The sequence below is a fragment of the Saccopteryx bilineata genome, chromosome 2, assembly GCF_036850765.1.
Source record: "Saccopteryx bilineata isolate mSacBil1 chromosome 2, mSacBil1_pri_phased_curated, whole genome shotgun sequence".
Classification (NCBI taxonomy): Eukaryota; Metazoa; Chordata; class Mammalia; order Chiroptera; family Emballonuridae; genus Saccopteryx; species Saccopteryx bilineata.
The window spans coordinates 371,644,545-371,667,508 of NC_089491.1; the positions used below are offsets into that span (position 1 = coordinate 371,644,545).

At 48.7% G+C, this 22,964-nt stretch overlaps 1 protein-coding gene and 1 long non-coding RNA gene across 4 annotated transcripts; one reads left to right on the plus strand and one right to left on the minus strand.

Moving 5' to 3' along the window:
• Positions 1-20,555, plus strand: MEOX1 (mesenchyme homeobox 1). 2 transcript variants are annotated; one of them, XM_066255402.1, is made up of 3 exons: positions 1-841; positions 17,622-17,794; positions 18,741-20,555. In XM_066255402.1, exons 1-3 carry the CDS (start codon positions 379-381, stop codon positions 18,861-18,863), a joined length of 759 nt encoding a protein of 252 aa, XP_066111499.1. In that variant the 5' UTR covers positions 1-378; the 3' UTR covers positions 18,864-20,555. The 2 variants fall into 2 exon arrangements, with proteins under 2 accessions (XP_066111499.1, XP_066111500.1); XM_066255403.1 differs by lacking the exon at positions 17,622-17,794.
• On the minus strand, positions 11,983-16,099 carry LOC136323559 (uncharacterized). 2 transcript variants are annotated; one of them, XR_010728987.1, is made up of 4 exons: positions 16,045-16,099; positions 13,516-13,862; positions 12,636-12,757; positions 11,983-12,353 (listed from the first exon to the last, which is right to left on the minus strand). It is a non-coding gene; the product is annotated as an uncharacterized lncRNA (long non-coding RNA). The 2 variants fall into 2 exon arrangements; XR_010728986.1 differs by having other exon boundaries at positions 11,983-12,334; positions 12,438-12,757.
• Positions 20,556-22,964: the final 2,409 nt, after the last annotated feature.

The window sequence follows — 22,964 nt, forward strand, 5'->3', positions numbered from 1 at the left end:
TTCGCTGCGGGCTCCCGGACGAGCAGTCCATCAGCTGGTGCGTCTGGGCTGGGACAGTGAAAATGTTCAGTGTCATCGGCGACCAATACACGTTCAGGGGACCCCAATAGGCAGGCAGGCGGTGGGGTGGTGGTGGGGCAGGAAGCCAGGAGTGAAGTCGGACATAAGTGTGCGCACACACACATACGTGTAGCTGGCCGCACGTGTGTGGACTTTAAAAGAGACTTTAGTTTTGGTTTTTGTTTTGGTTCCTGGAGTGAACTTTCTGTGGGACATTTTTCCCTCCTATTTAATTTTTTTTTCTCATTTTTAAAAATTTGAATATAAAAAGTGTAAGAATCAAACCTTTGAAAGACTGAGGCGTGCAGCAGACGGCAGATGGATCCCGTGGCCAGCAGCTGCATGAGGAGCCCCCACCCCCCAGCCCCTGTCTGGGGCTGCCTTCGAAATCCCCACTCCGAAGGCATTGGGGCCTCAGGGCTACCCCACTACCCGCCAACCCCGTTCTCCTTCCACCAGAAACCAGACTTCCCGGCGACAGCAGCATACCCCGACTTCTCGGCCTCCTGCCTGGCGGCCACCCCGCACAGCCTGCCCCAGGAGGAGCGAGTCTTCACTGAGCAGCACCCCGCCTTCCCACATCCCCCCGACTGGAACTTTTCTGTCTCGGAGGCCCGGCGCAGGCTCAACCCCGTCCCAACTGGGGGCTCCAGGGAGTTGGGGGCTAGCAGCCCAGGCCTGGTGGATGCCACGAGAGGCCCAGGTGAGGACTACGAAGTCCTTGGGAGCACTGCCAATGAGACGGAGAAGAAGTCAACCAGACGGAAAAAGGAGAGTTCAGGTAGGTGGCTGAAGAACAGCTGATCATTCTTTTACTGTGTGACCTTGGGGAGGTTTCTTGCCTTCTCTGAGCCTAACTGCCCTGACCATACTATCTAACCTGTTCAAAGACAGGAGTTACCTTTGGAGTTTCTCCTACTCTGAGTTCTAGGATTCTCTGGTGATGGAGGCTGTCTGTGTCCCCAGCACTCCTGGGCCCCAGGAAGAATGATCCAGCAAGAGAATGAAACAGGATCCACAAAGATTTGAAGGCCATACAGGATGGAGCCTCGGTGTAGGCTGGCAAGGGCTAGAGAGGGACTTTCCTGAACCCGGGCTGCCTCTGGGTCATGCTTCTCCCACCATGTTCCAGCTGGCTCCAAATGGTCCCAGAGCCACAGAGTTTGCTCACCACAGAGTCAGCTGAGATGGAAGTTTGGAGGCTAGAACCAGGGCTGGAACCCTAGGGGTCAGGCAGAGTGAGGACCTATGTCTCCAGGAGCCTAGAGGTTGGGAAGGGAGAAGACAGGAGTGACGGGGAATGAAGTGCTGAAATTTGGGGTAGATGGCCCACAAGGTATTGCCCTACAGCTGAGCACTCAGGCCAAGGGGGCAGCTCAGCATGCTAAGGTCTGGGTGGCCCCCAGGGGAGGCCCTTCTGAGGGATCACCAGATTTGAGGAGAGTCGAGGAGGCAGGCAGCCAAGGGCAAGCCCTGGACCTCAGAATGCAGGTAAAGCCCAGTTCAGCGCTGGAGTCCCAGAGGCCAGAGGCAGGAGCTGGCCCCCTTGTTAAGACCCCAGCTAAATTCCATCTTCTCCCTGTGGTCGGGACCTATAGTTTCTACATCTCCCCACAGGGCCCTCCCTGGCTTCTTTCACTGCCTGTTCACCTTTTGTCTGGTTCCCTGGCCCCATAAGGCAGTGCCCATGTCTCCTGCCCCCACTGCCCACTGTGCCTTCCTGACAGCCATTCTTGGGGCAACATCTGTTTATGTGAACCTATAGAGGACCTTCTTTCTCATGGGACTAACCAGAGGCAGGTAGAAAATGAATGTCAACCAACCAATGATAACATTCTGTGCTTTGCTTTACAAGGCACTTTCAATGTAGTACGATTTCCCAAGCATTTTTTATTTTGTTTTATTATTATTATTATTATTATTATTATTATTATTATTATTATTTTTGCCAAGCTCTGGCCAAGGCCCTAGGGATGCAGAGTTGAAGCCCCTCCCCACCCTACCTCCCTCAAAAAGCTCAAACTGACAGGGAGGAGAGGTCTACAGATGCCACTGACAGCAGAGGTGTTACAATCAGGGAGGTTGAAGGTGAGGCAGAGAACATACATTATGCCTTTTGAGTCCCACCAGTTTGCAAGGTAAGCCCAGCAGGTCTTATCAGTAGGTTCTATATATGTGGAAAAGATTGAGGGGATTACGGCTAGAGTGGAGTCTAAACAGAGTATCCCACTCATGTCAATATGCCCAGGACTTTTCTGATTTTATCATTGAAAGTGTCCAGTGTCCCAGGAAATCCCTCAGCCCCCGGCAAACCATGACAGTTTGTCATCCTAGAAGCAAGCTCAAACCCTGAACTTCAGACACAAATCCCACACCCTTCAGTAGATTTCAAGCACAAGCCTCATTTTGAAATATGAGGATTTTGAAACATGCTTGAAGAAGTCCCTCAACGCTCTCACAATGGATGATAATGACCACAGCCCTCCTGGCTACTCAACAGAAGGGCCCTTTAAATTTCCAACCAGTTAAATCCTCAACTATTCCCAGCCCTGGTTGGAGACGTGCCGAGAATGGGCACTTTGTGTTTCTCTCCAAGGAGCTCTCAGCAACTTGGCTCTGAGCCTGGTTGAAGAGCAAGCACTCCCCTCCATGGCGCCGCCGGCCACCATCTCTGCCCACACCTTCCTCGGCTGCCTCCAGCCACTTTCCAGGGAACTGGGAGCCAAGGCATTGGGAAGGGCTGGGCAAAGCCATGGGCTGGGCTTAGGAAAAATCATTCCGTATTTCAGCAAGACCCAAACGCACGTCCTTCCTTTTGGCCAGTGGCCCATGGCACTGCATTAGGGAGGAAGCTCACGTGCCAAACAGCTGACCACCCCAAGAGGACATGGACACCCTCTACTGAATTTCCTGTCCTCTTCAAAGGGTCAGGAAGGCTCTCATACAGGAGGTCCCCTCAGGAGCAGCAGCAATGGCAACAGTCACATGAGGCAGAGCACAGCAAGCAGACTTTCATTCATTCCCTGGGGTTCCAGACCCACTCTCTGTTCAGCACGGAAATCTTTATCACCCTGTTAGTTGCTTTAAATCTTCCTTTGGGATTTAACTGGAGGGGAAGGAGCCAGGAAGGATCAGTGTTGTAAGAGCCTAAAAATAAAGAAAGGGGAAAGCGGTGGGCAAGGCTCACTACCCACTCCAGGAATCTGTTCACAGGAGACAAACCCACAAAGGACCCCCCCTTTCACCCCACCAATCCTGAGTCACTGGTTGGATTCTTATTTAAAATTTTGATATCTTATTCATCATGGATTTTTTGCATTCATTTTTATTTTTAAAAACATTGCATTAAAATATGATTTCTCTTGATTTAATGGGGTTTTAGGTGCCCCTTGCATTTTGTACTCTGTGTGAGTGCCTTACACGCCTCTCCCGGCTCCTGCTGAGCCATCTCTGGAAGGATAACCAGCATCGATCACATACGTGTTTTCTGTAGTGCTTCACAGCCTGGCAGACAGGTTGCAGAGTCGGCCCTGCAACTTTTGACTGCATGACTTTGGGAAAATTCTTAACTTCTTAGAGCCTCAGTATCCCCAGCTGTAAAATGAAACTACTATAACAATAGCGCCTTCCACACAGAGTGATTGTGAAGGTTAAATGCAATGGTCCGCAAGATTAACATTGCCTGGTCCATAAATTCAATAAATAGAAGCTCAAAATGGCATTAGGTCCATATTTCCAGGACCAGGCTTCTGTTAAATTTCCCTATTATTCATGGAACTGAATATTCCATGTACACTGTCTCAGAAATTCCTGAGTCTGGGGTGTAAAATGTGAGAACCTCTTATAATCATTGTTGGTCCTAAGAATCCAGTTGTCATCAATTAGGAACTTGGAGCTCAGAGATCTGCTGGGGGCCGGGGAGGGGAGGGGGGGGGTTGGGTTGTGCCCGGTGAATGCATCCCATACTAACTGCAAGTCTGTTTCAAGAGGAATGTTCTCTGCTCTCCCCTCTCCTTCCTCTGCCAGCCCCAACTGCTCCTACTGGAAGTGGGGCTGATTTGCTCAAGTAAATGATCAAGAAAGCGGAGGTCCTAAGGCCTTCTTGAGTTCACAGCACAAAACTGATTTAGGAGACCAGTGTGATGTTATCGCACCCCAGCCACTCCCTGCCCTGGGCCAGTGGGTGTGAAAGACCCCCGCTGGCACGGACAGCTGCGAGGCCACTGTTGTTTGCCCCCAATCTGTCATTGCTACCGTGGTTGTTTTTAATTTATGGGGTTGAGGGATTTCTCGGTGATTTCCTGACGGGGTTCAAGGGAAGGTCGCGCGTGATCGGCCTGGCTGCAGGTGAATCTGATCCCCACCGGGGAGAGCCCCCGTTCCTGGGCTCAGCAAGGCTGGCTGGGCTCTCACGTGCTCACCCGGCCTTCATCAGACTCACTTTGCCCCGTCCACCCTCAGCTCCAACGCGTGTGCCTCCCCACAGCTCTACATTCCCCGTTTCTCCTCTGCAAGACCTCATTTCTGCCTGCCTGCACCCACCGGGTGAACTCCCACTTTGCCTGAGGTTTAAGATCCTCCGCAGATTGGTCCCTTTTGCCCTTTCTCTCACCTGAACAGATGAGAGAAAAGTTTAGAGGCCACCCCTCCCACCTCCACCTCCAACTCCACCTCCACTCACCTTGCCAGGGCCACACCAGTTTACTTGCCTTGCAAACACACTCTGTTTTTTCTCCCCGCACCCAACTTGCTGTACACCTTTCTCTTCCCCCTTACTCCCTTCCATTCTTATTGCCGATTGACATCCCGCTTATTTGAACATCCAACTTGAAAATTGTCCCGTTCAAGAATTCTTTCTCTTTTTTTTTCCTCTGGTTCTTTTCTTTACTTTTCTTTCTTTTTTTTTTTTTTTTTTTTTTTTTTTTTTTTTTTGTATTTTTCCAAAGTTAGAAGCGGGGAGGCAGTCAGACTCCCACATGTGCCCGACCGGGATCCACCCGGCATGCCCACTAGGGGGCGATGCTCTGCCCAGCTGAGGTGTTGCTCAGTTGCGGCTGGAAGCCATTCTAGTGCGTGAGGTGGAGGGGCCATGGAGCCATCCTCAGCACCGGGGCCAACTTTGCTCCAATGGGGCCTTGGCTGTGGGAGGAGAATAAAGAGATTGAGAGGAAGGAGGGGGGGGGGCCTGACCAGGTGGTGGCGCAGTGGATAGAGCGTCAGACTGGGATGCGGAGGACCCAGGTTTGAGACCCTGAGGTCACCAGCTTGAGCGAGGGCTCATCTGGTTTGAACAGAGCTCACCAGCTTGGACCTAAGGTCGATGTCTCGAGCTAGGGGTTACTCGGTCTGCTGTAGCCCCCTGGTCAATGAACAACTAAACTGTCACAACAAAAACTTCTCATCTCTCTCAGTTCCTGTCTGTCCCTCTCTCTGACTCTCCCTCTGTCTCTATAAAAATAAAAAAGTAGAGGGAGAAGGGTGGAGAAGCAGATGGGTGCTTCTCCTGTGTGCCCTGGCCGGAAATCAAACCCAGGACTTCCACATGCCAGGCCAACGCTCTACGGTTGAGCCAATTGGCCAGGGCCAAGAGTTCTTTCTTTTTTTTAATTGATGACTCCACTTGTATATAGCATCATTTCAGTGAAAATTAAAGTTAAGAAATTTCAAACTGTAGTTAGTATCCACTAGAACCTGTGCTGATTTTCTAAATACAGTTTATGACCATGTCTAAGATTTCTTATCATGGGACATCTTGTATTTGAAATCTCCTTTTCTTTCTTATTTTATTATGGTCAAAAACACATAACAGAAATTTACCATCATAATCATTTCTTAAGTGTTAATAGTGTCATAGCGTTAACTATATGAAAATTGTTGTACAACAGATCTCTAGAACTGTTTTATCTTGTAAAACTGAAATTCTATACCCGTCGAATGACAACTTCCTTTAATCCAGGCCTGGAAACCAGCATTCTATTTTCTGTTTCTGAGAGTTTGACTACTTTAGATACCTCATATAAGTGGAATTATGCAGTATTTGTCTTTTTGTGACTAGCTTATTTTACTTAATATAATGTCCTTGGGGTTCATTCATGTCATAGCATTATAACAGAATTTCCTTCTCTTTAAGGCTGAATATTTTTAGTGTGTGTATATATATCACATTTTATTTATCCATCTATTCATCTGTTGATGGACAGACACTTGAGTCACTTCCACCTCTTGGCTATTCTAAATAATTCTGCAATGAACATGGTGTACGGAGATTTCTTCAAGATCCTACTTTTGAATTATTTTGGAATTTTACCCAAAAGTGGGATTGCTGGACCACATGATTCTATTTTTAGTTTTTTGAGGTACCTCTATACTCTTCTCCATCGCCACTGTACCATTTGACAAGTCCACCAACTTGTTTCAAATTCTCCACATCCTCACCAAAACTTATTTTCTGGGTCTGTTTTTTGTGGTGTGGTGGTGGTGGTAGTGGTGGTGGTGGCCTGCCTAATGGATATGAAGTGATCTCTTTGATTTGCATTTCCCTAATGATTGATGTTGAGTCTCTTTTCATATGCTTGTTGGCCATTTGTATGTCTTTATTTTTTTAAAAGATTTTATTTTTATTCATTTTAGAAAGGGGAGGGAGGAGGGGAGAGAGAGAGAGAGAGAGAGAGAGAAGGGGGAGGAGCAGGAAGCATCAACTCCCATATGTGCCTTGACCAGGCAAGCCCAGGGTTTCGAACAGGCAGCCTCAGCATTCCAGGTCGACGCTTTATCCACTGCGCCACCACAGGTCAGTTGTATAGCTTCTTTGGAGAAATGTTTATTCAAGTCCTTTGCCCATTTTTAATTGTATTATTTGACTTTTGTTGTTGACTTGTAGGAGTTTTTTATATAGTCTGGATATTAAGTCCTTATCAGATACATGAATTGCATATATTTTCTCCATTCTGTAGGTTGCCTTTTCATCTATTGATTGTTCCCTTTGCTGCACCAAAATTTCTAAGTTTGATATAGTCCCATTTGTCTATGTTTGCTTTAGTTGCCTGTGTTTTTGGTGGCATATCCAAGGAATTATTGCTAAACCCAATGTCATGAAGTTTTTCTTCCATGTTTTCTTCTAGGAGTTTTATAGCTTTAGGTTTATGTTTAAGTCCTTAATCTATTTTGAGTTAATTTTTAAATAAATGTATAACTTCATTCTGTTGCCTATTGATATCCAGTTTTCCCAATATCATTTGGGAAAGACTGTCCTTTCCCTCTCATGTAATCTGGCACCTCTGTTGGAGATATTTGCTCATATATGTGAGGGTTAACTTCTGGGCATCTATTCTATTCTATTGAGCTATATGTCTGTCTTTATTTTCAATACCATACTGTTTTAATTACTGTAGCTTTGTAATGTAGTTTTAAGTCAGGAATTGTGACTCCATCTTTTCTTTCTCAAGATTATTCTGTTTCTTCAAGGTCCTTTGAGAGTCCATATAAATTTTAGGATAATTTTTTTTTCTATTTTTGCACCAAAAAAATGCCATTGGAAATTGATAGGGATTGCATTGAATCTGTAGATCACTTTGGGCTGTATGGACATTTTAACAATAGTAAGTTTCCCAATCTATAAACATAGGCTATCTTTCCATTTATTTGTCTTTAATTTCTTTCAGCAGTGACTTGTAATTTTAACAGTATAAGTCTTTCACCTCCTTAGTTTAGTTAAGTTTATTCCTAAGTATTTTCTTCTATTTGATGCTATTGTAAATGTAAATTGTTTTCTTAATTTTCTTTTCAGATTGCTCATTGCTAATGTATAGAAATGCAACTGGTTTTTGTGTGTTGATTTTTACATCCTGCAACTTTATTGAATTGGTTTATTAGTTCTAAGGGAGTTGGGGTTTTTTTTGTTGTTGTTTTGTTTTGTATTTTTCTGAAGTTGGAAACGGGGAGGCAGTCAGATAGACTCCCGCATGCGCCTGACCAGGATCCACCTGGCACGCCCACCAGGGGGCGATGCTCTGCCCTTCTGGGGCATCGCTCTGTTGCAACCAGAGCCATTCTAGTGCCTGAGGCAGAGGCCATAGAGCCATCCTCAGCGCCCGGGCCAACTTTGCTCCAATGGAGCCTTGGCTGCGGGAGGGGAAGAGAGAGACAGAGAGGAAGGAGAGAGGGAGGAGTGGAGAAGCAGATGGGCACTTCTCCTGTGTGCCCTGACCGGGAATCGTACCCAGGACTCCTGCACACCAGGCCGATGCTCTACCACTGAGCCAACCGGCCAGGATCTAAGGGAGTTTTTGTGGAATCTTTAGAGTTTTCCACAAACAATATTATGTCATCTGCAAACAGATTATTTTACTTTTTCATTTTCAATTCAGACAACTTTATTTTCTTTTTCTTGCTTGATTGCTCTGGCTAGAATTTCCAATGTTATATTGAATAGACGTGGTGACATTGGACATCCTTGTCCTGTTCTTGATCTTAAAGAAAAAGCTTTCAGTTTTTCACCACTGAGCATGATGTTAGCTATAGGGTTTCCATATAAGGTCTTTATTATGTTGAGATAATTTCCTTCTATTTCTAGTTTGTTGCGTATCTAAGAATTCTTTCTTGACCTCCTTCCCCACATACACACAGCAAGCCCTGTTTATACCTCATTTTAGCATCACAGCTCAGTTGGTCTTGCATCCAGAGTTATAGGTGCTTGTGGCTGACTTTCTCCCTAAAATTGAAGTGCCTGGAGGGCCAAAATATATCTAATTCACTGTGAAGTCTCCTTAGAATCTACTGAAACATTTGCACACAGAAGACGCTCATCCAATGTCTGACCAATAGTCTGTATTGCAGCCTGGCATTCATTCATCCATTTTCTCACCTTCTCTCTGAGGTTGGCTCTACCCCCCGGCATAAGGGTTTCCACCATGTGTGATGTGCTTCTGTAAAATGCATCAGAACCTTTACAGTCTCACTCAGGAAAAAGTGTGCAGAGAGCCAGACTTCAATCATAAAACTTGTCCAGGGTCAGGCTGAGTGCTGGGGTCAGAAAGACATATAAACAACCACATGCAGGCAGGGCTGACTCTGCAGGAGTCCCCCACGGGGTACTGAGGTCAGCTCCCAGGTACCAGGGCCACCATGGAAAACAAGTGGAGGTGCTGTGGCTGAGCAATAAAGTGGCCCCACTGTGGCAGAGCAGTTAGGGGGACTTCCACAGCCCAGATGCCACATGCTCATGTGGCTGTGTTCTCCAGACTAGAGGAAAGGCCACCTCTTTCTGATTTACAGAGAGGTCCCTATGGGCTAGCATCAGCCTGGCCAAGCACCCCTCGTGGCTTTGCTCCCTCTCCTCGGTGGGAAGCACTGGCTACGGGGAATTAGGGGCTGTCTTAGTCTGCTCAGGCTGTCAAAACAAAATACCATAGACTTGGTGGCTTAAATGACAGACGTTTATTTTCACACAGTTCTGGAAGCTAAAAGTTAAAGATCAAGATGTTGGCAGGTTTGATTTCTCCTGAGGCTTCTCGCCTTGGCTTGCCAATGGCCACCTTCTTGCCATATTCTCATGTGGTCTCTCCTCTCTATGTAGAAATAGTTGATGTCTGTCTATATTTCCTAATCAACAACTCTTCTTATAAAGACACCAGCCAGATTGGCCTCATTTTAATTTAATTATCTCTTTAAAGGCCCTGTCTCCAAATATAGTCACATTCTGAAGGATTGGGCGTTAGAACTTCAAAATATGAACCAGGTAGGAGGGACACAATTCAGCCCATAAACAGGGGGTACAGGGACAAGGACAGGGGTTTCAGCAGTGGCACAATTGTTCCTGTGCAAACCCCCTTAGTGAAAGCAGCATCTCAGAGGCAGGCCTGACGAGAGCTTTCCCAGCCCTGTGTCCCAGTGCCACCGGAGCCTGTCCGCTCCCACAGGGCAGATCCCTGCGTTCTTATCTTCTACCCACAAAGAGAGATTTTATTTATTTATTTATTTATTTATTTATTTTAATTTTATTTATTGATTTTTAGAGAAAGAGGAGTGAGAGAGAGAGAGAAGGGGGAGGAGCAGGAAGCATCAACTCCCATATGTGCCTTGACCAGGCGAGCCCAAGGCTTTGAACCGGCAACCTCAGTGTTCCAGGTCGATGCTTTATCCCACTGTGCCACCACAGGTCAGGCCCCACAAAGAGAGATTTTAAAAAGTAGACACAGTTATAGAAATGAGTCTTTAAAGAAGTAGACTCTTTGACAGAGGAAGAAGGAAATAAGGTGACAACAAAATAAATGGACTTCAGAACAACTAAGGTGTCGCAACAAAAAACTGATGATTGTTGCTTCTCATCTCTCTCCGTTCCTGTCTGTCTGTCTCTATCTATCCCTCTCTCTGACTCTCTCTGTGTCTCTGTAAAAATAAATAAATAAATAAATAAATAAATAAATGGACTTCAGTGAGTGTCACCTGGTCACCAGAGTGATTGATGCTGAGTACCACACTGGGAGATCTTGTTTGTATCCACCCCCACCGCCTTGCTGGGCCGTGGTACTAACAGGGCAGGCCTGGTTCAAGCCCTGGACCCACAACATCTTGGCTGTGTGAACTGAGTCCCAATCTACTCCTCCGAAAAATGAGGATGATGTTTTAGCATAGGGTTGCGGCAGGACTCGGTGAGATCATAGATATAAAGACCACAGCCAGCAATTTGTAACCCCTCAACCATTCTCCCCAAACCTGCAAATGAGCACTCTTCTCTTTTCAAAGTCTTCCCTGATTCGGGCTGCTTTTCAGGTTGCCCATGTTCAAACTCGGCTGTGACCTAAGCTCAAACGGAGCCTTTGCAGCCGTCCACCAGCGGGGCCTACCTGCCTCTGTAGGCTCACTGGTCAAGGGTCACTGCAGTGCTGGAGAGGGTGTGGTTTCAGGGCTGAGAGTGGCTGCAGCCCCTCTCATCCCAACTCCACCCCTAGAACCCCCTGCTAAGAAGAAACCTTAGGTTCCAGCGTGGCCAGCTCGGGAGGAGGAACAGAAACCTCACGCTCTGCCCTTCTGGCGGTGAGAGCTCCTTCTTCTCCTTTTCGGACAGGCCCAAAGCAGGACCCCAGGTACTGGCCAGTGTCTGAACTAAGGAGCCTCAGCACAAACCCTGGGCCTGGGTCTGCTCAGGCCCTGCCAGACACATTCTGGAAGTTCTGGAGAAAGTCGGTTTCCACTGAGGCAGCAGGGTTCTAACCAGCTACTAAGATGGAAGGACCAGTCCAGGAATATAGCCATTATGTCATGAGCCCGTAGGCCATGACAAGGTCAGTCAAAGGGCTATCTCAGCCCTACCTAGCACCCTGCCAGGCTGGGGGCTTAGGAGTCTCACCTCACTCACCTATTTCTCTGGCCTGAATAAATCAGGGCACCTGGTGGGAATGATCCCAGAGGCAAAGCAGCCTTTTATTTTCTTTGGGGGGTGGGGAGTGGCGGGGGGGGGGGGGGACAGGGCCCTGGCAGACCCCCAGAGCCAGCCCCTTTCCCCAGGGCCCTGTCTGCTCACTGAATCAGGCTTCGCTGGCTCCTGGCCAGTGTTCCTCCCCCACCCCCCACCTTAGCCTTTTATTTTTCATGTTATTCCCTGTTTTCCTTAAACACAGTGTTGGAGGAATAGTGTGAGCAGTGGGGTCTGGGTCCCGAAGCCCACACTTCCTTTGGTGACAGCTAAGGACGACATCTGGAACTTATAAACACCAACAAAGCCCCGTGCTGCCCATGCCTCCCCCCAACCCATCTCGGAGGCTTGCTGCTGCTCCACCTCTCATTTTCACTGCCTCCCTTCCGCCTCACCTCTCTGTTCCCCTCTTCCTGGGCGCCCCACACCCCATTGCATCACCCCACCCATTGGACTCTTCCTCCCCACCATCCACCCCACCCTCACTGCCCACCCCCACTCCCCGGGACTCTCGGCAAAGAGTGCTGCAACGCCAGCCATTTCCGTTCCAGGCCAATGTGCTTCTCCCCTAGAAAATATACCCAGAATTTCCCAGCCCCGCTGCTGGGCTCCTCCAAGAGGTTGGGGGCGCTACCCATGTCTCTTCACACATGTACAGGAGAGGAAAAGGGCCCCTACATGAAGTTTGGTGGGGCCCAGTGAGAAAGGCCGGCCAGGCCCAGGAAGCCAGGAAAGTCCTAGAAGCCAGCATTCTACTGGTCTTGCGTTGGCTCCATCCGGATATTGTCCATTTCAATGGGTTTTGACTCCTTCTTCTGAAGTTGAAAGTATCAAAATTAACAAGTATGTCAAAGGTGTGCTCTGTGAAGGAAGCCAGACACTGTTTTCAGAGGTTTGTTAAGGTCTCACCTACTGACATCATGCCCCAAATATCTCCTCCCTGAGGAGTCCCAGGGAGACAGACCTGGACGCAGACACGAACATTGTCCCTGGAGTGAGGACAGCCTCCATGCTCCTCATCTTCCCCAGCACAGGGTGACATAATGGCTATATTCCTGGACTGGCCCTAGGGAATTTTGGTAAGTCTCTGGGTCTCGATTTTTTCATCTTTTCAATGGATAATGCATACTTTACCTACCTCACAGAATTATTAAAAGGATACAACAGGAAGCAACCTAATATATGGAAACAGCTTCCTGTCAAGGAAATCTGGGTTCTAGGTCCAATTCTGCCACTGACTTGCTGTGTGTCTTTAGGCAAGTCTCTTGCCTACTCCAGGCTCACCTGTAAAATGAAAAAGCAGCATTAGATCATCACTAACTCCCCTCCCAGCTCTACTATTCTATGATCCCATAGGATATATGAAAGCCCCAAAGAAGTTTATCTCTGGGAAAAAGAAATACATTGTCAACTGCAAAGTGTTATTTGAATACAAGGCGTATGGCTTCCTATCTGGTCTTGGATGAAAATGTATGTAAATGGCTGTGAGAGTTGAGGAGGAGAAATACAAGACTCCAAAAAGGCACGTTCCCCAGAGTCTGTCTGAACTTCCTTGTAGCTCCGATAAAGCTGTCTGCTAAATTTAGGAAGGTCTGCCAAAAGTGACAGCTATTTATGAAATAATTTAGTTTGGGTGGTGTAAAAGCTCATGGTGGAAACCGCAATCACATACACATCCTGTTTGCATTTCTCTGGGCACTGCCGACTGTTCCGTCATGGCCCTGCTCGCTCAGAGGGTTGGGCAGGGGCTGGGGCAGCCCGCCGAGCACCAGCCTCCTCCCTCTGTAGTCCTGGAAGAGGCACCCACTGCCCATGAAAAAGAAGCAGGACCAAGAGTCCTGATATGTGAGTCTAATCAATGCTAGTTACTGTGCCTGGAATCATGGCCCCCTGGAAGTCTGACACAATAGTGGCCAATAGTGGCCAGAGACACAGATCCAAGCAGAGACATAGAAAAGTAGTAGGGAAGGGGGAAATATGTATAGTTAAAATGCCAGACATGGAAAAGGCGTCCCTTTCACACAGCTCTGGAGGCATGGTACCTTGAGGAGCATCATCTCTAACTTCCACGGTGTGTCATCTCTCCAGCCTCATCTCCAATAAAACCCCTTGATGTCTCTCTCAGAGTCTCAGCAGTGTGCCACGCACTGTGCCGGGTGTTAGACGCACCTTGCTCAACTTCTCTGACCTTCTCAGCAGCCTTCCAAAGACAGTGAATGTAGCTATTTTCATTTTGCAGATGAGGAAACTGAAGCTCCGAGAACTTAAGAGGCGTGCCCAAGGTCAAAGAGCTCTTTCTTAGAGCCAGAAAAGGCCCAGGCTCTCCAAGGGGTTTCTCGGGCACCTCTGGAAACCCAGCTCCTCCGTGCTCAGCTTGGGGTGATGAGTTCTGCATGTCAGAGAGAAAGAGAAATTTCCTGGCATAGCCCTGATCTTTAGGCTGAGGATCTTGGGAAGCCTGGGGGGAGGGGGATCTGGGACAGGCAAGATCCCAGGTCTGGCTGAAGGGAAGAACAAGGGGCCAAGATAAGAATATTTGAAACGGGAAGGAGCCTCAGTTCAAGACCAGGGGTTCTCAACAGAAGAGGGAGTAGGGAGAGAAGAGGATGTCGGGGTATTGAGAAAGGACTCTGGCACCAGTTCCCCAAGGGAAAGAAGGCCCAGCCCAACTCCATACTTTCACACGGGGAAACTGAGGCCCAGAGAAGGAGGGAGGCTCCCCAACAATGGTATACTCTTGGGATCAAGCCATCCTAGGGGTCGTGTGCACATGAACTGTGCATGTGAGCTGGCAGACTGAACACCTGCCGGCCAGAAATAGCACAAAAGTGCTCATAATTTTTCTTTGTCTTTTTCTATCCTGATGAAAATGTTGCAGAACAAAGAGAACCATAGCTTCCAGTTCAGTTTTCATAGCTAACTTCCAGTACTTCTGGCCCTTGTCTACCAGCGATGAAAGTGCTTCCCTCTCTGGGAAGCTGTGGAGGGACAAGTGTCTTCCTAGTGCCAGCATCCCACCCTCCCAGTAGGGATTGCCCAAGGTTCACACAGTGGCTCAGACTTCCCAGCTCAGGTTACTTTGTCCTATTTCCTCTTCTCTCCCATCCCGAGGCCCCAGCACCTACCTAAGGACAACAGAGATGGGAGAGGACAGTGAATATAGCAAGTGGCTTGGTTGACGGTGGTCAGCTGCCCACATGACCAGTCTAAGACCAACTCAAGGGGGTCCTCTTCCTACTTCCCCTTGTCTTTCTCAGGAGTATTATGTAAAGGAGTAGGTGGGTTGGTTAGGGGGTTGTCCTCTGGGATTCCATAGGGCACCTGTGTACACATAAGTACCCCTCCGAGAAGGGGTGAGTGTGGGCATCCACTTAGGATGAGCCCCCTCAAGGGGAGCCCTGGAGGTGGAGACAAGCAGAGCTGCCATGATACAGCTCCAGCCCCCAGCCTGCCCGCCACAAGATGGAGAACCTGATGCCAGCATTGATGGCCTCAGCTTTGGTCAGGTGGGCCTGGGTTCAAATCTCAGTTTTGCCACCTTAAAGCTGCCCAGAGCACTGAGCAAGGGCCTGGGTCTCTCTAAGACTGATTATTCCTCTGTATACTGAGAAGGACCTAGTAAAATTTTAACAAGTACTTCCTACGTGCCAGGTACAGTAGCAAGTGAGAAAGGTAGTTACATCCCTGGTGGTGGCGGTGTGGGGGGTTATTAATCAAATTATCGCAAATCCATGTAACAATGCTAAAGGGGATAATAATGGGATCTACTCCTAAGGGTGATATGTGGGGAGGATTAAAGAGGTGACTGCATCTAAGCGGTTACCCCCGCCCCTCAGATGGCATCTTGTAGAGTTGAAAAATTGGAAATATACTTAAAATTTTCCAGCACTTTGAAGTTTTAAAAGCATTTCCAACACATCAACTTGTCCAGTCTTCCCAATAACCCTGGCAGGTACATGCTTTGTTTTCCCCAAATTTTTGATGAGGTGACTGAAGCCCAGAGAAATTAAGTGACTTCCTCAGAGGCTCCAGCAAGGAGATCCAGGGTTCTACATCCCCTCGGTTGTTAAAGGGAAGGGCTAGAAAACACGGAGCCCTCGGACAGGAGGCGGCAAGAAATGAGCGGGTTTCCCGGCCTCTCCGGGGGCCCGCGGGCCGGATTGTGCTCCGGTGGCCGTCCTCCGCTCCCCGGCCCGCCCTCCCCGGCCCGCGGAGGCCAAGGCCGAAGACTCCTGAGGGACCCGGCCGGGGCTGCGCGTCCTTCCCCTCCAGCCCCCGCTCCCGCTTCCGGAGGGGTCTGGACCGGCCTTCTCCGGCCGGGAGCCAGAGGCCGGCCGGCGAGCATCCCGGGCCGGAGAACGCGCCCCCTTCCTGCTCCCCTGCGCGCCCCGCAGCCGGCCCACCCGTATCCGGCGCCACGACCCCCAGCACATGGGCATCGGGATATTGGGGAGCCCCCGAGGGCCGCCCCTTCTCCGCCTCCTCGGTTCCCGGGACGCCAGCGGGGCCCACTCGCCTTACCCCTCCCTACACCCGGGAGTCAGGGATGGGGGGCTCCCAAATCGCTTTACCCCTCGCCTCCTGGCTCTGGGAGCCGCCCCGCCGGCTCTTCTCCCGGGCTCCGCGTGACGCGGAGGCGAAGGAAGAGGAACCTGAAACCCAAGGGCACTGAATGGAAAGCAGAAGGAAGGAAGGGCTGAGAAGGGAACTGGCAGGCAGGGTTGATGAGGGGTCTCCCCGGCCTGCAATGTGGCTGTTTGGCCAGGATTGTGGGGCTGGCCTGGCAGTCAGTTTAGACTCGGTCTCAGAACAGATAATCTCCCCCACAACACACACACCAGGTGGGGATGGGGGCCGTTTAAAGGGCAGGGGGTTGGGTGCGGCTTTCAGTAAAGCACCTGACTGTGAGGCATGGCCTCCATGTCTGTAAAACCAGGACAAGGAAGTGAAAGACTTCCCTAACTTTTAGAGCTTGCCGGAAAAGAGGTTCCTGTAGTCCTACCCCGGACACGTGGCACCCATTGTTAGTAAATCATGCACGTGTGTGGGTCTCCTTTCCGGCTGCCTTTCCACCCACCACCACCAAACGTGAAGGTAGAACCCTGTTACGGTACTCAGGAGATAATGTACAGTCCCTTTCATTTGTACAGCACTTTACAGTTTGTAAACTCTTCCTACTTACATTTCATTTGAGCCGTATGTGAGTCGAACTGCCTGGGTTTGATTCCTGCCTCCGCCATTCACTGGCTGATTGCACTTGGTTGAACTTTGGACAACTGGCTTAACTTCTCTGTGCTTCATTTTCTGACCTATAAAATAGGCTAGTACTAGAACTCAGCTAGTGTGGTTACTGTGATGAGTAGGTCCTGCACCCAGGTAGTGGTTATGATTGAAACCCTGCTGTGGCTAACTGGGAGCCTCCTTCATAGATGAACTTTTCAGACCACTCCTACTGTCAAAGGGGGAAAGAAGCTTAAAGCAGCATTTCTTGACCTACATGTGCACACAGCCGCCCTTAGTGCTCTTGCTAAAATGCAGATTCTGATTCAGTAGTGGAGAAGGGGTGTCTGAGATCCTGCAAGCCTGACCAGCTTTCTGCTGACGCTGTCACCAGAACACCCTTTTAGCAAGGTCTTGGAGCAGTTGTTTGTAAAATTGAATGCATGTCAGAATCACCTGAAAGTCTTGTTAAAATGGATCGCTGGGCCCCTCTCCCAGAGCCTCTCTTGTTCAGTAGGTCTACGGGGTGAGTGAGGCTCCAGGACTTGCATTTCTAACAGTTCTCAGGTAATGCAGATGTTGCTGAGGAGAGAGAACCTCTGTTTTAGAGCATCTTGCCCACTACTAATGTCAGACTGGGGTGAGCTGGGTGGTAGAGATCATCAAACAGCCAGAGGCAGCTTCTTGCGCTTTGGGGAATAAAAAAGTGGGGGTGAGGACGCTGGCACCTGAGGATGGGAACCAAAAAACTTTCCAATTCTCAGGGCGTTTAGACACTAGAAGGAAAGATAAAGGGACAACGTGGGTTCTTTCTCAGCATGCTTTAACAATAAGATAGGGAAAGCTGGCCGCACTGCTTGAGGACAAAAGAAAGGGAACCTAGGCCCTGGAAACTCATATCTTCCTATTGGGGTCCTCTCTCCCCCAGACAACCAGGAGAACCAAGGGAAACTGGAGGGCGGCAGCAAGGCCCGCAAGGAGAGGACAGCGTTCACCAAGGAGCAGCTGCGGGAGCTGGAGGCGGAGTTTGCTCACCATAACTACCTGACCCGGCTCCGGAGATACGAGATCGCTGTAAACCTGGATCTCTCCGAGAGGCAGGTAGGAGCCCTGAGGACCCTCCTCTTCTGGGCATCCCTCATTTCCTGGGCTCTCTCATCCCCCTGGTTATCCCCAACTTGAGTGTACATCAGAATCACCTAGATGCTTGGTTAAAACGCAGGTTTTGGAGCTCCAGAAAAAGACTGCAGTAATAATGAGTGGGCCTGGGATCTGCATTACTAATAAGTTCTCCAGGTGATTCCGGTATGCGGCGTGTTCCTGGGCACACGCCGAGAAAAACTTCCTCGCCCTTTGTTTTGGGCTTTCCCTCAGAGAATTCCACCCACACCCAAGCTCTGACAAAAGTAAACTATAATAATAGTAATAATAATAATAATAACAACAATAGTAATATTGAGAGCAGGTTTCAGGTGATAAAGCACTCTGCCAGAGTACTAGATTTAGAATCAGAAGTACTTAGATTCAAATCCTGCCTCTACTATTTCCTATCCCTGTGACCCATGGGACATGTCTCCCACCCTCTCTGGGTCTCCATCTGTAAAACAGGTCATAACCCCACTCTTCAGGTAATGCTGAAGTTCAGATGAGAAAATGTGCAGACCAGAGCCCTCTAAGCTGATCAGTGTTTTTTTTTTATAAATGAGCCTAAAGATGAGGCTGGTAATTCTTTGTTTCCTGATTTGGGTAACAGAAGCTAAAGGGAGGGGTGGTAGCACATGAGGGGTGGGGCGTATGAAAGGGGGTGGGGCCAATAAGAACTTGAGAATCTGTTCCCATGTCTGTCTAGGGCTTTTTCTTTTTTTAATCTGGAGACACAAGACAGGCCTCTGGGCTCCTCCCTTTGGTCTCAGTTCATGGAAACTTTGGAGGAGTGAGGAGGGGCGAGCAGTGTTTAGAGGTAGGGTCCCTGGAGCTGCACCCTGGCTAGCTTGAACATCAGCTGGGGAGGTAGTTGTAGTGACCCTGCTTTTGCTTCCTTTGTCAGGTCAAAGTGTGGTTCCAGAACCGGAGGATGAAGTGGAAGCGCGTGAAGGGGGGTCAGCCCATCTCCCCTCAGGGGCAGGACCCTGAGGAGGGGGACTCTGCAGCCTCTCCCAGCTCAGAGTGAGATTCTCCATGGAGAACAAAGGACTGAGGACTGTACCCCTGTCCAACCACCCCGACTCCAACCCCACTGTCACCTTCTCCCACCTACCCCAGGGCGGCCTCTCCACATCCTGCAGTGACTCTTAGCTATGAAGCTGCCTGGAATTCCTGGAAGCCTTGAAGTTTTCCAGAAAGTTCTGTCCAGCATTGCTGTCTTAGCAGCCTCTTCCCCAGGGCCTTTGCTTCCCACAATTCTTGTGGAATCATACAGCGGCCAGACCGGACCTGAGTGAATCCAGGGAACAACTCCAGGGACTCGGCTCCTCAGGGTCTCTTGGCCACTGAGACCTCCTCCTCCCAGCCTCCTCCTGCACCGGCCAGGCCTCCTCTAGGTCTGGGCACCACCTGGCCTGCTAGGAAAGGGGCCTTGGGACAGTTGGTGACTGCTGAAAGCTAATGCTTCACAAGAAAGGAAATGACAGAGACACACACACATCTAGACCACCTTTCCTTCCTAGACACTATATCTGAGGCTTTGGGGACGCTGAACTGTCCAAAAATCCCAGGGAAAAATCAGTGTGAGGAGAGCTGAAAACAGAAACTCAGCTGCTGCAAATCAGAAACCATCCCTGTCTCCAAATTTGTTGGCTGTTAAGTGGGCAAGTTTATTAGCACTGGCTGGGAAAAACAGCCTGGTGTAGGTCTCTGCAGTCCTGTGCAGGCCCATTCACACTGGGGGCTTAACTTGGGGGTAAGATGAGAATGGTCCCAGGACACCACCTGCTTTTTTAAAATCAATTCAGGGCCCTGGCTGGTTGACTCAGTGGCAGAGCGTTGGCCTGGCGTGCAGGAGTCCCGGGTTTGATTCCCAGCCAGGGCACACAGGAGAGGCGCCCATCTGCTTCTCCACCCCTCCCCCTCTCCTTCCTCTCTGTCTCTCTCTTCCCCTCCCGCAGCCAAGGCTCCACTGGAGTAAAGTTTGCCCAGGTGCTGAGGATGACTCTGTGGCCTCTGCCTCAGGCGCTAGAATGGCTCTGATTGCGGCAGAGCGACGCCCCCCCTGGTGGGCGTGCCGGGTGGATCCTGGTCGGGCGCATGCAGGAATCTGTCTGACTGCCTCCCCGTTTCCAGCTTCGGAAAAAATACAAAAAAAAAAAATCAGTTCAGGAATACAGCTGGGACTGTGGAGCAGCGCCCAGAGCAATGGAGCCGCTATTTCTTTTAAATCCACAATTTCGGGATTGAAAAACTATTCAGATGCTCACATTGTTGAGTTGAGGGCTGGAAAGTATCCCCTATGTTATAGGGCTGCTGGGTGACAGCCTAGAAATGATGAACCCTGGAGGGGAAGATTCTCCAGCTGCAGTGTGCTGTGCTTTCAAAAGACTGACTGTAAATGGGGGGAAAAATCCAAAAGAACAGTCCCTCTTTCTCATGGGATGCATTTGAGCCGCTCCGATGTGTTACACAAATGCTGTTATTATGGGAGGAGCTGCTAAGTTTATGTGCATGGACTGTTCATGCCCTCTGGGATGACACTCCAGGACTGATGGCCAAACAGCCTGTGGCAGCTGAAGCCTTGGAGAAAGGACCCCTACCTGCCCCAGTGCTCTGTCCCCCCATACCGCTGCTGTTGCAGAGGGAGGTCAGCAAGAGTTTGCATCTCTTGTATGTATATTTAATCACTCACTTGTTTAAAAAAAAAAAAAAAAAACCCACCTCCCCATCCCAAAAGGATGACTATTGTGGAAAATGATTGCCAACTGAGATGGCTGGTTAAAGCATGCGTATTTTTTTTCTAAAGCATACTTCATATGTTTTCTTAAGATTACATCAAGTTAACTGTGCAAGGTCAATTCACTTAGTAAGAAAACGCTTGGAGAAATAAAATCAATAAAAAAGCAAAGTTCTCAAGCCTTTTTCCTTGCAGAGCGGAAAACCAGAGCTCTGAGTGCAATCCTCTGAGGCTGGTGTGATGATGGGCCAGTGTCTAGAAGCAACAGAAAAGGGGAGGAAGTCATCTAGAACAAGGTAGCCCCCTTTAGGTTCTTCAAAACGTGGGGGTACAAATGTAATTGTTGCTAAAAAAAAAGATCATTTCTGCCATGCAATTGCACTCTTTATTTCCCACTTTCAAAGTTTAGCTTTCAGTTTCCCCACCCTATGACTTATCAAATAGTCAAAGTTCTAAAACAAAAGATCAACTCTTTTGCTAATAAAAGAATCTTGACCATAAACTAACTATCCCTCATCTTTAAAATCAAAGTTGGCAGGTTTAGTTTTTTATTGTAAATATATACACAAATAGTAATAAAAATGACACAAGAAAAAAAATGGCCCTAATTCTGTATCTTTTTAATCTAAAAAGATTTGTCTTATTGAGATGTCAACAATGGACATAATAGGACAAACTAGGGAGGGAAGGGAAGGAAGGATCCAGGAGAGGAGACCCGGCCAGGATTTGGCCTTGAGGCAGTCTGGGCCAGGTATGGGCAGTGACTAGAAATGACACCATCAGGAGCTGGCAGAGGAAAGCAGACTCACCAAAATCAAGGTGCCAGAAAAAAGGTTCAGGTTCAAAGCCAAGCAAAACAGACCCTTCACACACTTTAATACTCCCTCCTAACTTGAATCTAGTAGCTTCCTAGAACATCAACCTCTCTTGACTTGTCTGTCCAGAATGTCCCTTCTCTGTCTCCCATGCAGATCCCTTTCTCAATGCTGTTGCCCCCACTGCTGGTTCCTGAGGTCTTCCCTTTCTGCCCACTACATTCCCCCTTTACAAGCTCCCCCCAGATGATCCCATCTACCCACATTTTTTATTATGGTAAAATACACGTAACATAAAATGTTAACCATTTTACATGCACAGTCCTGTGCCATTCACAACCATTGACACTTATCTCTCCAGAACGTTTTCAACTTCCCAAACTGAAACTCTGTACCCATTAGAAAATAATTCCCCTTCCCTCCTCCCTTCCATCCACCTATACATTCATCTGTTTACTCTGTGCTGGGCACTGTTCTAAGTGGTAGTACTAGGGTCTTGGCTTGCAGATGAAATAACTAAGGCAGAGTGAAGTTGACTTAACCCCCAAAGTTTTATAGCCAGTTAGGGGTTGTGGTAGAGCATATGATTGGACCCAATTATTTTCCTTCCTCTTCACTAGGGGAATACAGCTGTGCGCCATTGCCAGCCATATGTTGTACCTCCAAGGCAGGAAAGCACTTCCTGCCTCATTGACTCCAAGCTTGTCCATGTGACCTGCTTTGGCCAATAGAAAATGAGCAGGAGTGCCAGAAGCTGGTCTAAGCAGAAGTTTTGTGTCTCTGCCATTATTCTTTTCCCTCTGGACATGACTGAGACAGGTTCCCCTGATAGCCTCGACTCCAGAACCCACTACCTTCCTAAATGTCAGTGAGGATATAAAAGTTTGTTGTTGTAAGCCACTGGGATTTGAGGATCATTTATCACCATTGCACCACCTCATGAAAACTGACCACTCCAGTGATGACACTGGGATTTGAATCCCGGCATTCTGGCATCAGGCCAACACTTCCCGATGCCCGATCTGGGAGCTTCAGATTTCATATTCCTCTGCCTACTGCCCTTTGCTACCTGGATGACTACAGGCACCACAAACAAAATATCTGACACAGAAGTCTCCATTTCCCCGATGAGGCTGGTTCCTTGGCCTGCATTCTGAATCCTGTATTGTAGTTGGCAACACAGCAACCTACCCATTCACTCATACTAGACACTGGGGACACATCCTTGATGCTAACCTTTTTGCTTTGCAGAATCAATCAGTTACCTGGTCCTGCTCACTTCACTTCCAATGTACAGTAGATATTTCTCATACTCACTGCTTTGTTGGGTTTTTTTTCACCAACATTGCCTTTATTCAGACTGTCAACATGTTTCACTTGAATTACAGCCTCTGAAAGCTCTCCACTCTTCTGATCTGTGGCTCTTCAAAGTCCATCCCCTAGAGCAATCACACACGTACACATGCACACCTGCACACACACATGCACACACATCCCTGTCACCCTGATTTTAAATCTATCAATGGGCCTGACCGTGGATAGAGCATCAACCCAGAACACTGAGGTCCATGGT

Excerpts from the sequence above, each read along its gene's own strand:
- MEOX1 (XM_066255402.1), top strand. The coding sequence starts at position 379 with ATGGATCCCGTGGCCAGCAGCTGCATGAGGAGCCCCCACCCCCCAGCC. Across the intron at positions 842-17,621 it reads ACGGAAAAAGGAGAGTTCAG|ACAACCAGGAGAACCAAGGG; the intron begins GTAGGTGGCTGA and ends TCTCTCCCCCAG. Across the intron at positions 17,795-18,740 it reads TGGATCTCTCCGAGAGGCAG|GTCAAAGTGTGGTTCCAGAA; the intron begins GTAGGAGCCCTG and ends TTCCTTTGTCAG.